The sequence below is a fragment of the Triticum aestivum genome, chromosome 7B (assembly GCF_018294505.1).
Source record: "Triticum aestivum cultivar Chinese Spring chromosome 7B, IWGSC CS RefSeq v2.1, whole genome shotgun sequence".
NCBI lineage: Eukaryota > Viridiplantae > Streptophyta > Magnoliopsida > Poales > Poaceae > Triticum > Triticum aestivum.
This window is the reverse complement of record NC_057813.1, coordinates 268,228,396-268,242,249: the sequence shown is the minus strand read 5'-3', so window position 1 is coordinate 268,242,249 and position 13,854 is coordinate 268,228,396. Positions and strand designations below refer to the sequence as shown.

At 56.9% G+C, this 13,854-nt stretch overlaps 1 protein-coding gene across 4 annotated transcripts in view; it reads left to right on the top strand.

Annotated features, from left to right (window-relative positions):
- The first annotated feature begins 1,731 nt into the window (after positions 1-1,731).
- Positions 1,732-13,854, top strand: part of LOC123158425 (uncharacterized) — a 29,571-nt gene continuing 17,448 nt past the window's right edge. The window contains exons 1-4 of one of the 4 annotated variants that reach the window (XM_044576417.1): positions 1,732-1,983; positions 2,069-2,511; positions 2,964-3,098; positions 3,212-3,322. In XM_044576417.1, the coding sequence (XP_044432352.1) occupies positions 1,830-1,983; positions 2,069-2,511; positions 2,964-3,098; positions 3,212-3,322 (843 nt within the window). In that variant the 5' untranslated portion in view covers positions 1,732-1,829. Of the gene's footprint in view, positions 1,984-2,068; positions 2,512-2,963; positions 3,099-3,211; positions 3,354-13,854 lie in introns of all 4 variants that reach the window. The other 3 variants (XM_044576419.1, XM_044576420.1, XM_044576421.1) reach the window with 3 other exon arrangements.

Sequence of the window (13,854 nt, the reverse complement as noted above, 5' to 3'; positions counted from 1 at the left end):
GCGCTTCCGCCCCATCCCCTCCTAGTCCCGCCGGCGATCGCGCGCCTCCGTCGTCCGAGGAACAGCGCCCGAGCGCTCGCTGCCGCGCCGCGCCCACAAGGTGTTCGACAAAACGCCTACAAGGTATGCATTGCTCAAACTTCAAGAATTTGGGGCATGTTTTGAATTGTAGTTTTTATAGTATAGTACTGAACATTCTAGATGAGTTCGTCATTTGATTCTTCCGAAGAAGAATTTGATATGGAAGAGGAGGAGGATCTTGCAATGATCCTAGCTATGCATATCAATAAAAAACCGAAGCACGGTGGTTCGGTTATGGGTCGAGAGAAAATTTGGAGAGATAGGATTGATGCCCATAACAGATTGATGAAGAACTATTTCGTGGAGAATCCCACATACCCGGAGTCGTATTTTCGTCGCCGGTTTAGGATGAGCACTGACTTGTTCAGGTGCATTGCAGAGAAACTAGCGAGCCATGACCGGTTTTTCCAGCAAAGGAGGAATGCCGCCGGAGAGCTCGGGCATATCACCTTTCTGAAGGTGACAGCCGCTTTGCGTATGTTGGCATACGGTATCCCGGCTGATCTAGTTGATGATCACTTAGATATGGGTGAGAGCCAAGCCATCATGTGTGTCAAGCGCTTTGCAGTGGGAATTCTGCAAGTGTTTGGCGAGGAGTATTTGAGATCTCCCACTGCTGAAGACGCCGTAAGGCTATTGGCGATGAACAAAATGCGCGGCTTTCCTGGCATGCTTGGCTCAATAGATTGCATGCACTGGAGTTGAAAGAATTGTTCAAAGGCATGGCATGGGCAATTCCATGGCCAAAAAAAGGTTCCACTATAATCCTTGAAGCGATGGCCGATCAGGAGACTTGGATTTGGCATGCATTTTTTGGAATGCCTGGATCTTTGAATGACATAAATGTTGTCAACCGGTCACCAATGATGAATAAGATTGCAAACGGTGAATTGTCACCCGTGCAGTTTGTAGCAAATGGCCGTATGTACAATTATAGCTATTATCTAGCGGATGGCATCTCCAAAGTGGCAACCCTTCGTGAAGCCGTTGAAAAAGCCGGAAGGTAAGAAATATCTTGATTTCCACAATGCTCAGGCGGCGGCTAGAAAAGATGTGGAGAGAGCATTTGGGATTTTGCAAGCACAATTTGCTATTGTGAGAGGACAAGCTAGATTTTGGGATCAACAAATGCTTTGGTACATCATGCACGCTTGTGTGATCATGCACAACATGATCATCGAGAATGAGCGTGGCAAAGATTTAGACTACTCACAGTATGAACTCTCGGGACATCCCGTGCGAGTGCGACGGAGGGCTGAAAGGGTAGCCCATTTTATTGCCTCCTATCATGCCGTTCGGCGTCCCGCAACGCACAATGAACTTCAGAATGATCTGATTGAAGAGTGGTGGACATGGTATGGACGACAAAGAGCATCATGATTTCTGCATTATTTGTTGTGTTTATTGCATTATTTGTTGTACTGAACGATAAACTATTTGTTTGAGTTGTAATGATAACAAAATTGAACTATTTGTTGTTGATTTATTTTGTTTGTTTGAGCATTTTTGCTCTTCTTTTTAAATGTATATGTGGTTTGTGCGGCGCGCGCGCTGTATTTTTGCGCTCTGCTGGAGCGACGCGAGCGCTGCATTATAGCGCGGCTGCTGGAGCCAGCGCTGGCGGCCGCGCTAAACCAGCCGAAGCGCGCGGTCCTCTTAGATGGGTCTCTTTTCCCCTGATCGTTCCCAGCCCGCACCGTTCGCGACGGCCACACAGGCACGACCTCCCCGACAGAGTCGCCCTGCTGATGACGCACCGCACTCACCTCCCGCCGCTCCGCGCGTTCCAGTTCCCGCTCGCCACTCACCTCCGTCACACTTGCTCTCCTTCCCCTCCACCACCTCGCCTCTCGCCAGCTCCCGTACCCCGATGGCCGACGCCGCTTCGCGCCCGCGCGTTCGGTAACCCGCACACCATACCACACCTCACCCGGTGTGTCACATGCCCCGCCTCAGTTCGAGCTAAAAGTTTTCCTCGTTCTCGCAGGCGAATCCATCCGCGGAGGCGCCGAGCCCCCTGGCTCCACCCTCGACGCGCTCCTCTCGGGCGCGGAGCTGCTCTGCCTCGCGCCGCCCGCCATCTGCTCTGCGGTTTGCGCCGTCCGCCTTATCGTCGCGCGGGGCGGCTCAGTCAAGCCATTCGCTGCTGTAGCGAGTGGGAGGATGTTCGTCTTGCAGTACGTTCTCTTGGTGGGGGCGGTGGCGGTCGGGGTGCTGGTCCGGCGGAAGCAATGGGAGCGACTTTGCCGGGTGGGCGCGGGCGGCAGCGCATCGGCCACAGGTGGTGTGGATTTGGTGGGGAGGGTCGAGAAGGTGGAGGAGAGCGTGCGGGTTGTGTTGGCGGCCGTTGTAGTGCTGTCGAGAACAGTGGAGAAGCTCGGCGTCAGGTTTAGGGTGCTGCGGAGGACGGTGACGGATCCTATCAGTGAGGTACGGAAATTATCCATGAAAATTTTGCTTCGATTTTAGTATGAGTGTAAATATAGTGCTGCCAAAGATGATCATTACAGATTAGTTAGTGAACACTACCAAGCTCGGTCGTGATAGCATTTCCCTGTGAATTGTTCAGTCTATATATGCAAATTGTGCATTAAAATCTTTGTATGACTATTCATAGTTAGTATAGTCAGTTAATGTGCCTGGTGCTTTCTTTTTATCAAGATTGTACACTCGTACACTGCATCCTGGAAATTTGAGCAATTATCATCACTGGACACTAAGTCCTCTTGACCGGTTCTTTCAATAATTGCATCTAGCAACAGTTGAGCATAGCATTGGCGACGTTGTTACTTCTTCAGCTTGTTAATTGTCAAAATGTGGTGTTCAGAATTTTGTTACCACATAATAATGCTCTTACTGAGATAGTGTTGTACTGCCTACAGTCACATATATGTATCTACATGTTCAGAAAGGTGCTAAACATAAGCATGGCTACTACCTTTAATGCATTAGTAATACCTGGTCCACTAAATGCGACCAGAGATCAGTTCAAGGAATCCCACCTCCCTCCAGGCCTGGTAAGAATTTGGAGGGCGGATAATTTTCAATTTATCTTGATTTTTCGTGACATGTGCTTGATTTTTGTCTGCATATATTTGGCTTCATTACTTAATGTTTTATGTTCTTGCAGACAGCAACATTAGCCGAAAAGAATTCAGAAGCCACTCGAATACTAGCAGCGCAAGGAAATCTTCTCGAGAAAGAAATTGGTTCGATACAAAAGGTTCTATACGCGATGCAGGTGACATCTCTCACCAACTTTTTACAGACAAGTACGCAAACTTGCTTTTTAGACCATTCCATACTCATTTCAACATAGTTTATTATTACTATCACTATTCGTCGATGATAAGTCAAATTATCCATGGCCTAGCCCTCATCACACTCCAATGCCCCCCGCGGCCCCGCCCCCCAAGGCCCAAGGACAGCATGTCGACCCAAGTAGAAGCGCCACTGCTTACGGAGGAGACTTTCGATCGGACTACACTAAGGATAAGGAAAACACTGTACGATAGAATGATACGTGTTGTAAACCAACACCACACCTGACTCCTGTTCCTGTATGCCATCGTGCACTGACATGGAGTCTACCATAACCGGAGCTATATAAGGGGCACCATATAAGGGGATCTGCTCCTTCCGCTTAGTTTAGCCTACACCACGTGGAAGATTTCCATATATAAAGGAGAAGCAAGGCAGGAAATACGGCTTTTATCCATCTTGGACGCCTGAACCTGGGTATATATTGTGTCTTTTGTGTTCTTTGTCCAAGACCCCTTGGTTTCCTCACCTAATGTCCCCTCAATTACAAATTCCACGTACTCTCTCTAGTACTGCTGTGACGTAAAAGCAAGATACCTTGATAGCTGGAGCTGACCGTGGGGACGTTACGAGATCAGGACAGATCAATGGACGAGGAAGGTTCGTCAGGCGGCAAAGCGGATGATCTAAATTATAGACACATAGTTTGCTGGCAAGTCAGGAGAAAGAAGCTTGCAAGGATGATCCGTGTATGAGTCGCGAATGGGGAGTACCTATGAGCTACAATTACCGAAAAAGGCTCGCGCCCCGCTTTATATATAAAGCAAATGCCAAAGCCAACATCCAACAAGGTTCACACAAACACAAAGCCCACACGCACACAAAGTCCAAGAACAAGCAAGCAACAAGGGTTACTGCTGAGGGCACAGCTCAACAAGCCCAACACACACACACAAAAAGGCACAAGCGCCAGGAGCCAGGAGGGAAACATCCTCTAGTCGGGCTCCGGTGGTGGCGGCGGGAGCGGAGGCGCCAGGCGAAAGGCCAACGAACGGAGGTCGGTGAGGAGTCTGTCGATGGCGTCCCGGTCCTGCGGGCGGCTAAGCGGCCGCCAGAGCTGCAAGTAACCACACATTTTAAAGATGGAGTCAGTCGCACGCCGAAGGGGCACCTTCTGAATGACAAGCTTATTGCGAACCGTCCACAGGGTCCAGGCTAGAACCCCGACGCACAGCCATCTAATATGTCTGTAGCGAGGGGGGAGGCTTGAATTTCCGCAAGCAGGTCAGGGAAGTTGGTGTTGCACCACTGTCCCCCAACCGTTTCGCGGAAACAAGACCAAAGGAACTGTGCCGTGTAGCACAGGAAGAAGATGTGATTAGCGTCCTCTACCGTGCCACACAGGGGGCACATTCCATCGCCAGGACCATGGCGCTTAAGAACCTCAACGCCGGTCGGGAGGCGGCCGCGGATCCATTGCCAAAGAAAGATCCGAATCTTAAGTGGGAGGCGGATGTCCCAGATAAGACCAAAGGGCTCCGGGGCTGACGAAGGGGCAATGGCCGCGTAGAGGGATTTGGTGGAGAAGCGGCCGGAGGGGTCTAGGCGCCAGGAGATGGAGTCCGGAGAATCTGCCACGTCCATAGGTAGCAGGGCGATGTCCTGGAGGAGGACATCCCAGGCAGCCACCTCAGCGGGGCCAAAAGGGCGGCGGAACGCGAGGCGCCCTAAGTCAATAAGGGCCGCCTCGACTGAGACCCGAGGGTCAACTACAATGTCGAAGAGGATGGGGAACCGGGCGGCTAGAGGGGAGCCTCCGAGCCACCTGTCCAGCCAGAACAAGGTCGAAGCTCCAGAGCCCACAGAGATGGAAGTGCCTATACGTAAGACCGGAAGCAGCCGGACGACGGCCTGCCAAAACTGGGAACCGCCCGAGCGTTGGCAGAACGCCAGTGGCTGTCCACGCAGGTACTTGTTCTGGATGATAGTAAGCCAGAGGCCACCGTCCCCATTGGCGATGCGCCAGAGCCAGCGGGTCAAGAGGGCGATGTTCATGCGCCGAGAGGACAGAATCCCAAGACCGCCCTGGTCTTTGGGTTTGCAGATGTCTGGCCAGCTGACCATGTGGTATTTCTGCTTGCCCTCCTCCCCAGCCCAGAAGAATCTGGACTGGTATTTGGCGACCTCCTGATGGAGCGTTTCATGAAGGCTATAGAAGCTCATAAGGAACCACAGGAGGCTGGCTAGCGATGAGTTGATAAGGATCACGCGCGCCGCCTTCGATAGCCAACGCCCTTTCCAGGGCTCTACGCGATGTTGCATACGGGTCACCGTGGGGCGGAGGTCCGCCACGGTGAGGCGCGAGTCACTAATGGGGATCCCCAGATAGGTCGTGGGGAAAGAACCCAGCCGACAGTTAAGCCGGTCGGCAATGGACTGTGCGTCCTCAGAGGGGTAACCGAGCACCATCACTTCGCTCTTATCAAAGTTGATGGTGAGGCCCGACATTTGTTGGAAGCACAGAAGAAGGAACTTCAGGTTGGAGATCTCTAAGGCAGACCCCTCGACCATAATAATGGTGTCATCCGCGTATTGTAGAAGGGAGACCCCTCCCCCTCCAACAAGGTGCGGGACAAGGCCTCTAATATGCCCAGCAGCCTTGGCCTTATCCAAGATGGCGGCCAAGGCATCCACAACCATGTTGAACAAGAACGGCGAGAAGGGATCTCCCTGCCGGACCCCGCAGAGGGTAGGGAAGAAGGGCCCAATGTCGCCGTTGATGTTCACCGCAGTCCGACCACAAGAGACGAGCTGCATGACTCGGGTCACCCAACGGTCATCGAAGCCCTTGCGAAGAAGGACTTCCCTCAGGAACGGCCAGTGCACCGTGTCGTAGGCTTTGTGGAAGTCCAACTTGAGAAAGACCGCCCTATGGCGCTTCAGGCGGACCTCGTGGAGCACTTCGTGGAACACCAACACCCCATCCAGGATAAATCGGCCTTGAATGAAGGCGGATTGGTTCGGGTGGGTGATAGTGTCCGCAAGGAGGGTCACCCTATTGGCGTACCCCTTAGCCAGGATCCGAAAAATCACATTAATCACTGTGATGGGGCGGAACTGACGAATATCGGAGGCGCCCGGGACCTTGGGGATGAGGGTCACCACCCCATAATTAAGGCGACCCAGGTCCATGGAGCCCGAGTAGAATTCCTCAAAGAGAGCCATGACCTCCAGCTTGATGGTCGGCCAGAACGTCTTGAAGAAAGCCACTGGAAGACCGTCAGGTCCCGGGGCCGAGGAGGGGTTCATCCCCTTAATGGCAGCGAGGACCTCCTCCTCGCTGAAGGGGGCAACCAAAGCCGCATTGGCTTCAGCCGAGACTACGTGCGCGCCCGACCAAATGTCGGGGGCGAGACTAGCCCCACCGCGCGGGGTGGGGGTAAATAAGGCCCTATAGAAGCCATCCACATGACAGCGGATGGCCGCTGGAAGAACTAACGGCGAGTCTCCATCCCACAGGCAGTGGATGGAGTTGCGACGGCGCCGGCCGTTCGCGACCGCCTGGAAATAGGCGGTGTTGGCATCGCCCTGTAGCACCCACCTCTGGGTACCACGCAAGCGCCAGTACGCCTCCTCATCCGTGTAGATGGTGGAGAGCTGGTCCTCCAGGTCGTAACGAATCAGCCACTCGTCCGAGGAGAGCCCGGTCGAGTCCGCGCGAGCATCCAGGGTTTGAATAGCAATCAGGATGGACTTCTTGCGCTCTCTAAGGTCCCGGCCAAGATTAGCCCCCCAACCCTTCATGAACTGGCGGGCTAGCTTGGCACAAAAGTGCCATGAATCGACCGCGGACATGGAGCGATGGGGTGCCGACCTAGCGAAAATCCAGCGGGCGACGACGGCCTCCCGGAAGCCGGTCTGATTGAGCCAGAAGAGCTCGAACCGGAACCGCGGCGGGGAGGGGGGCGCTCGTCGGCGGTGGAGAGGAGAAGGGGGACATGATCGGAGCCAATCCGGGTGACCGCCCGGAGCGATGCCAAGGGGCATCGCAATTCCCACTCCGGGGAAACTAGGACACGATCCAGCACGGATTGTGTCGGTACAGCTTGCCGGTTGGTCCAAGTGAATCTGGCACCTGACCGGTCAAGCTCACGGAGCCCCAGCTCCGCGATCCAATCGTTGAATAATTGCATCCGGGGGAAATTAATCCGGGAATTATTCTTCTCATCCGGGGATCGGATGAGATTGAAGTCACCCCCCACTAAAACTGGGAGGGGAGAGTTAGAGATCTTCAGCTGCAGCTCGTCAAGGAACGCCGGGGAGCGGCGGTGGTCCGCCGGTCCGTAGACAACAATGACCTCCCATTTGAAGTTCAGGGCCCGCTCGAAGATCTCCATACTAACGAAAAATTCCCCTCTATCCATGCCTCCCACCTCAAATGTGGTATCCTTAACCCCTAAGAGGATGCCACCCGAGTGGCCTGAGGTCCCACTAGAAGGGAGCCAGTGCCACGCGAAGAGGTGGGGGCTCAGATGTTCAAGTTCCTGCAGGGTGAACTCAGAGCGGAGGGTTTCTTGGATGGCCACAATGTCAATATGTTCATCCCGGATGTACTCGATGAGCTGGCGGCGACGACCATCATGGCCGAAGCCGCGGAGGTTCCAGAAAAGGGCCCGCATCTAAACCCCCATCGGGGGGCTGCTTGACCCCAGAACACGAGAGGCGCTTTGCGCGCGAAGGGCGGCCGTGCGAGACCGAGTGCGTCCACGGATAATCCCGTCGGCCACCGGAGGAGCCGGAGCCGGGGGCCGCAGCAGGCGGGCACGAGTCTCAGCCAGCCTGCCGTCGAGGATCTCCCGGGCCCTAATGGCCGCGATCTGTTCTAAGGGGGGACCGACCTCCCCCCTGAAGACAATGGCCGAGTCATTGGCCACCTTAGCGAGGTGGCCGAGGGGGGCGGCCTCGAGAGCAGAGAAGGAGCAACGAGAAGAACTGGGAGGGGCGGGATCCACACCTGACTCGAGGTTCCGGACCGCGGCGCGGAGCTCCGCCCGCTCGGCGACGGAAGGCGCAGGAGAGTGGCCCGGCCGCGACGCCTCCAGGCGGGCGCTGCGGCGAGAGGACGTCACCGGCGTCGAGGTGGAGCGGGGCCTCCTGGCGTACGCCACCGTCGGAGGGGGGTGCGCGGAGGCCGGGGAGGAGACGTCCACTGCCACCGAGGCGTCAGGAGAGGCCGGCGAGGCGAGGTGGGAGCTGGACGGCACCGCCGCGGGGTGAGGATCGGCCGACCCCAGCGCCGCCCCGACCGCGGCCCCCGAGGGTGGAGGAGATGGGGCAGACGGGGCAAGGGCGACGGGCTCCTCAACACCACCAACCCCGGAAGACACCGGGGAAGGTGAGTCGGCGGAGGGCGTGGGCGCAGCCCCTGGTGGCGTGAGGCGGCGGGCAGAGGCGGCGTCGGGGGAGCGGGGTGACGATGGAGGGGCGACGAGGAGACTCACGCTGGATATGACGCCGGTCGACGCCGACGAAGACGGGGAGGGAACCAGAGGGGTGGCCAGGCGGAGGGCCACCGCGAGATCGGTGGCCGACACCCGGGTACGCCCCGCCCCCGACCCGCCCCGACCCACAGGAGGGTTGGGGGAGTCCCGAGACGGGGAGCGAGAGTGCTCCGACTCATCCTCATCCTCGGCCGGGTCGTCGAAGCGGGAGGAGCGCGAGCGGAGGTGGTGAGAGTCGTCAGCATCAGCACCCCCCCAAGAGGCCGCCAGCAGAGAGGCGGGGGCGGCCGACGTGGGACGGAGGCTCGGGGCGGATCTTGAGGTCGTAGCCGTCATCGTTGAAGAAGACACGGATCGTGACGTGGAGCTTGGAGGAGTCCAGGCATTTCACCTTAACCCGGACCTCCTCCTCCTTGCGCAGGGAGAGCTCGTCCACCACCACCACCCTGCCCAGGATCTTGGACATACTGCGGATGACCCGCTCGGAACGGGCAACATCAGGGAGGCCGGAGATGAGGAGCCAAGCCGTGTCCAGGGTAGCGACGGCTCTGGGATCCCACTGCGGCTCAGAGATGTTCACCACGATGTCGTTGAGAGCCAGGGTGATGTTGTTGCTGCGCGTGCAGAAGCCCATGCTCATCGCGTCAGGGAAGACCACTGAGAAGGAGCTGGGAGCCGTGGGGGTCACCTGCCAGTCCCACGTGCATCTGCACAAGTGGTTGAGCTCAGCCTCAATCAACTCCGGGGTGGCGACGGCCTCGCCCACAACCGTCACCAAAGCCAGCAGCGAGGGGGAAGGCGGGGCGAGCTCGGGCACCTCGATGTGGAAGAAGGCCAAGTCCTTGATGCCGTGCCCATACATCATGAGCTCCTCCGACACCGGGCGGTCCGGACAGAGAATCGCGGGGTGCCCGGTATCCTTGCAAAGGTAGCACGTCGGTGGGTTGGGGCACGCCACCTGGAAGTGTCCGGTCAGGCCGCAGTTGAAGCACGGCTGAGCCACGGCCGAGGCGGTGGTACCCGGAGGAGGAGCTGCGGTAGCGGTGGAGGTGGCGACTTGTGGGCGCGGCGGGCCCTTCTTCTTCTTCTTCTTGGATCCCGGGCGTCCCCGGTTGCCGTTGCCGCCGTTGGCCGGCGGAAACGCAGCCTGGGAGCGGGGGGGCTGGTAGCGGCGGGAGGGGGAGCGTCAGCGTCGTTGTTGGATGGGAGCGGGCGGGGCGGCGAAGGGGACCGGTCCCGGCGCCGGGTCGGCGAGGGGGACCGACGCCGAGGGGGCGGCCTAGCCTCCCGGGCCGGAGACCGGCCCCGGTCGCGGGGCTCCCCCCGCGGAGAGGAGCGGCGTGAGGGCGAGCGGGAACGGCGGTCGCCGCGGGCCGGGGAGCGGCGCGAGGTGCGGGAGGGGGAGAAGCGGGTCTCGCGCGCCGGAGAGGGCCGCGCCGGCCGGGAAGAAAGCTGCTGCCACAGGTCTTCCTCGCGCCGGCGGCCGTCGGGGGAGGGGCGTGGGGGATCGCGGCGGTCGTCCGCCCGGCGCTTGGGGCGCCCCGCATCGTCCCCCCATTCCCGAGGCATGGGTGGCGCGGAGGGGGACGGGGGAGGGCCGGTGGCGCCGGCGAGGAGGAGTCGAGGCGGGGCGGCCGTGGCCGAGGGGACGGGGCTGGGAGCCGGCGGCGCGGGGGTGGGAAGGAGTGGGGGGCGAGGAAACCCTACCGGCGGCCAAATAGACCGACGCGGTGGGCCGACCGTCGCCATGGGGCGAGATTGGGCTAGTCGGGGCCCATCCGGCCTGCCAAATCGACCCACCCAGGTCACCGAGGCCGGTCGCCCATGGGCCGCACCCACCGTTGCCGTCCCAAGAGGGGGCCCAGGAACCCGGTTCGTGGGCCGGCCCAAAAGCAACGCGGCCCGAAACGTCCGCCCCGGGGTGACCAAGCGGGGCGCTAGGGTTTCCCCGAGCACCACCGCGGTGGCCGCCGGCGGGGGCGTACGGGGGCGGCGAGGGGGAGGCGGGCCGGAGGACCGGCCGTGGGGATGGGGACCGGCGGGCCGACCGGAGGGGAGGAAGGGGCGGAAGGGGTTCCGGCAAGGAGCGACCGGAGCGAGCGCGGGCGGGGACGCCGGGGTCGGGCCGGCCGGTGCAGGCGACGACGGAGCAGAGGGGAGGCCGGCGGCGGGCGTGGGCTTCCAGGAGGCAAGCGCCGGGCCCCGGTCGGCGCGGCCGGCAACACCCCAGCTGCCAGCGCGACGCCGCCGGGGGGGGAGCCCAGCCCCAAAGGCCGAGGCTTGCGGCACCCGAGCCGGGGGGGCGGCCGGGGGGAGATGCCGGCGCCGGCCCGACCCGCGGGCGGCCGATCCCCACCCCTGGGAGAAGGGCCACCGGCGAGGACAGGCGGCGGCCGTGGCGGCGCCTTGGGGGGGACTCGATCCCGGCAAACGACGGGACGGCCGGCCGCCAAGTCATCGGCCTCGGCGATGTCAGCCCACAGCAGCCGCGGCGAGCCGGAAGGGGGCGGCGAGGGGGGGCGGACGCCGGCGGGGGGCGGGGCTCGAGGGCGGGGAAGGCGGAGGGGGCGTCCGGGCGGCCACGGCGCCCGCGCCGCCGGGAGCGTCGCCAAGCGCCAATCACCAGAGGGCCATCAGCGTTCTCTTTTGTCCCTCACGGAATAAGATTCTCCGTTTCTGAACTGTGTTTCCTGAGCTACAATTCCAAGAGAGAAGCGAAAGTTATTGCAAGGAATATGACTGTAGTCATTGTAACGCCTCGGGAGCGGTCCCACCAAACACAACGTGCACGTCGCAACATACACGCCACGTGAGTGGTACAGTAGGTATCACACCATAATTCTTCAATAGCCTGCAACAAACAAACAAACAAATATATATGTACGAAAAATAGTACATACTACAAAAAAAGTATATATACTATCCAATATACTTATATACTACATACTACACGTACATACTCTTGGTTTTGATAGATACTACATAGAACATACAAAACTCATCACTACTAGGGAAAAGCCTAGCAGTAGCGCGGGACAAATGCCTAGCAGTAGCGCGGGTAGCCGCGCTACTGATACGGCGCTACAACTAACTTTTAGCAGTAGCGCGTGTTGGCCCGCGCTACTGCTATCTAGGGGTAGCATAGGGTTTGTTGCAAAAACGAGCTGCTGCTAATAGCTAGTAGCGCCCTAGTTTAAAAAGCTGCTAAATGCTCGCTGCTGCTAAAGTCATACCCCGCGCTACTGTTATTAGTTTCTGAATTTTTTTCTGTTGCATATTTTCCTTTGTATTTGTACAGGTTTTATACATTAGCCTCTAGCATATCATACACATACAAATAGTCTCATCAAATCGATCATGTTATTATCATAATCATCATCCAACACAAAATGATGTCTCGTCATCATTTTGAAATAGCAATACAAGTTATGACATGTCTCGAGTACTTGCAACTACATCATCATCCATCTAAACAATGATATAGACGAGAAGAGCTATCACTATGAGTGAGAGCGAAACTATGCAGTACATGAGGCGGCGGTCATGGTTCCTCTCTCGCGCTAGCGTGAACCTCAAGTAACTAGCTTCTGCTTCTTGTCTGCTTTTGAACCCTTTATGGCTGGCGCCCGAGAATCGCTCCACTTGCGCCTGGCACTCGGTCCACTCGTCGTACACTCTCGGAACCTTCCCTATGCACACGACATAGCACTGCTTCTTCGCCATCAAGGATCTAGGTACGTATTAGAGATGCATCTTCATCAAGAGAATGTACAATCATATGCAACAAAATATATTTGAACAACACGAAAAGAAAGGGTTAGCAAATAGATGCAACATATAGTAAACATAAATAATCAATGCAGTTTCATCGTACGCAAACTAATTAACTAGAGGTACGCAAGTCATCATACCCAAACTAACAAAGTAGCGTTATACAAGTTCGACAGGGACCATGGGCATCACAAAGTTTCATCGCTATAGAAAGTATACAAGTTCAACCGACACATATCATCATCATCATCATCGGCATCGTAAATCACTACAAGTTCCATCCACCCATATCATCAAGGATGCACCCTAGCTTCTTGAACGTAGTGAGGTCCTGACGTTGCATGCCTATGCGAGTTCGGACGTCAGCTCGTGATATAGGGCCGTGGTGGAACATCCCCTTCTCTTCGACGATTTCTTTCATGATGATCGTCGCAATGTCCCTTTGGATGCGAAAGAAGTCATTTTTAAGCTTATAATCCGCTTCTCCTTGGGATTCTACCCACTTGTGGATATGATCATCGCTTTTGGTTGTCATGCGAAGCTGTTGGTGATCCCTTCTGAACTCCATCATGAGATGGAGGAGGCAGAATCCATCGTTCTTGCTTAGTTTCGGGACATGCAGCAGTAGTTAGTTTTATGCGAGAAACCTGGCTTGCGGTTCCTTTGTTTCCTGATCTGCAGGTGGCCACCCCTCAAGCTGAAGCCGTGGAGAGCATCATCTACAATATTCATTACGTGGGTGTAGTCCTTCTTGTAGTTTCTGGTAGGGTTGAAATACACGGCGTGAGAGACTCGCGGGTAAAGAACGATAAGGATGACGCGCCCGTGGCTGCGGGAAAAAACACCTCAAATTATTCTCCATATAAGCGAGAAGGAATGATTGAAATGTACGAAAGGGTTGTCCGACATTGACTTTGAATGATAATGCAGGAGGACAATTTCCTGGTCATTATTCCTTATCATCAAGTTTTCGAGGTACTCCCTAGCAGTTTTACCCTCAAAGTCGCCGAGACTCAAGAAGGACTCGTGCATGTAGTATGGATCCGCCACACAGATTTGCAAGACTTGTTCTCTCGTGATGACGGAGTTCATATGTAGCGCAAAAAGACGGACGATTGTAAAATTGAGCTGCCTTGTCAGAAATATCTCGAAGATATGCTCAAACCGCAGGAAGAACCACCTGGCCGTGTGTCGACGTAGAACTTTCCCTCAGGCACACGAACCGCGTATAGCGGATATC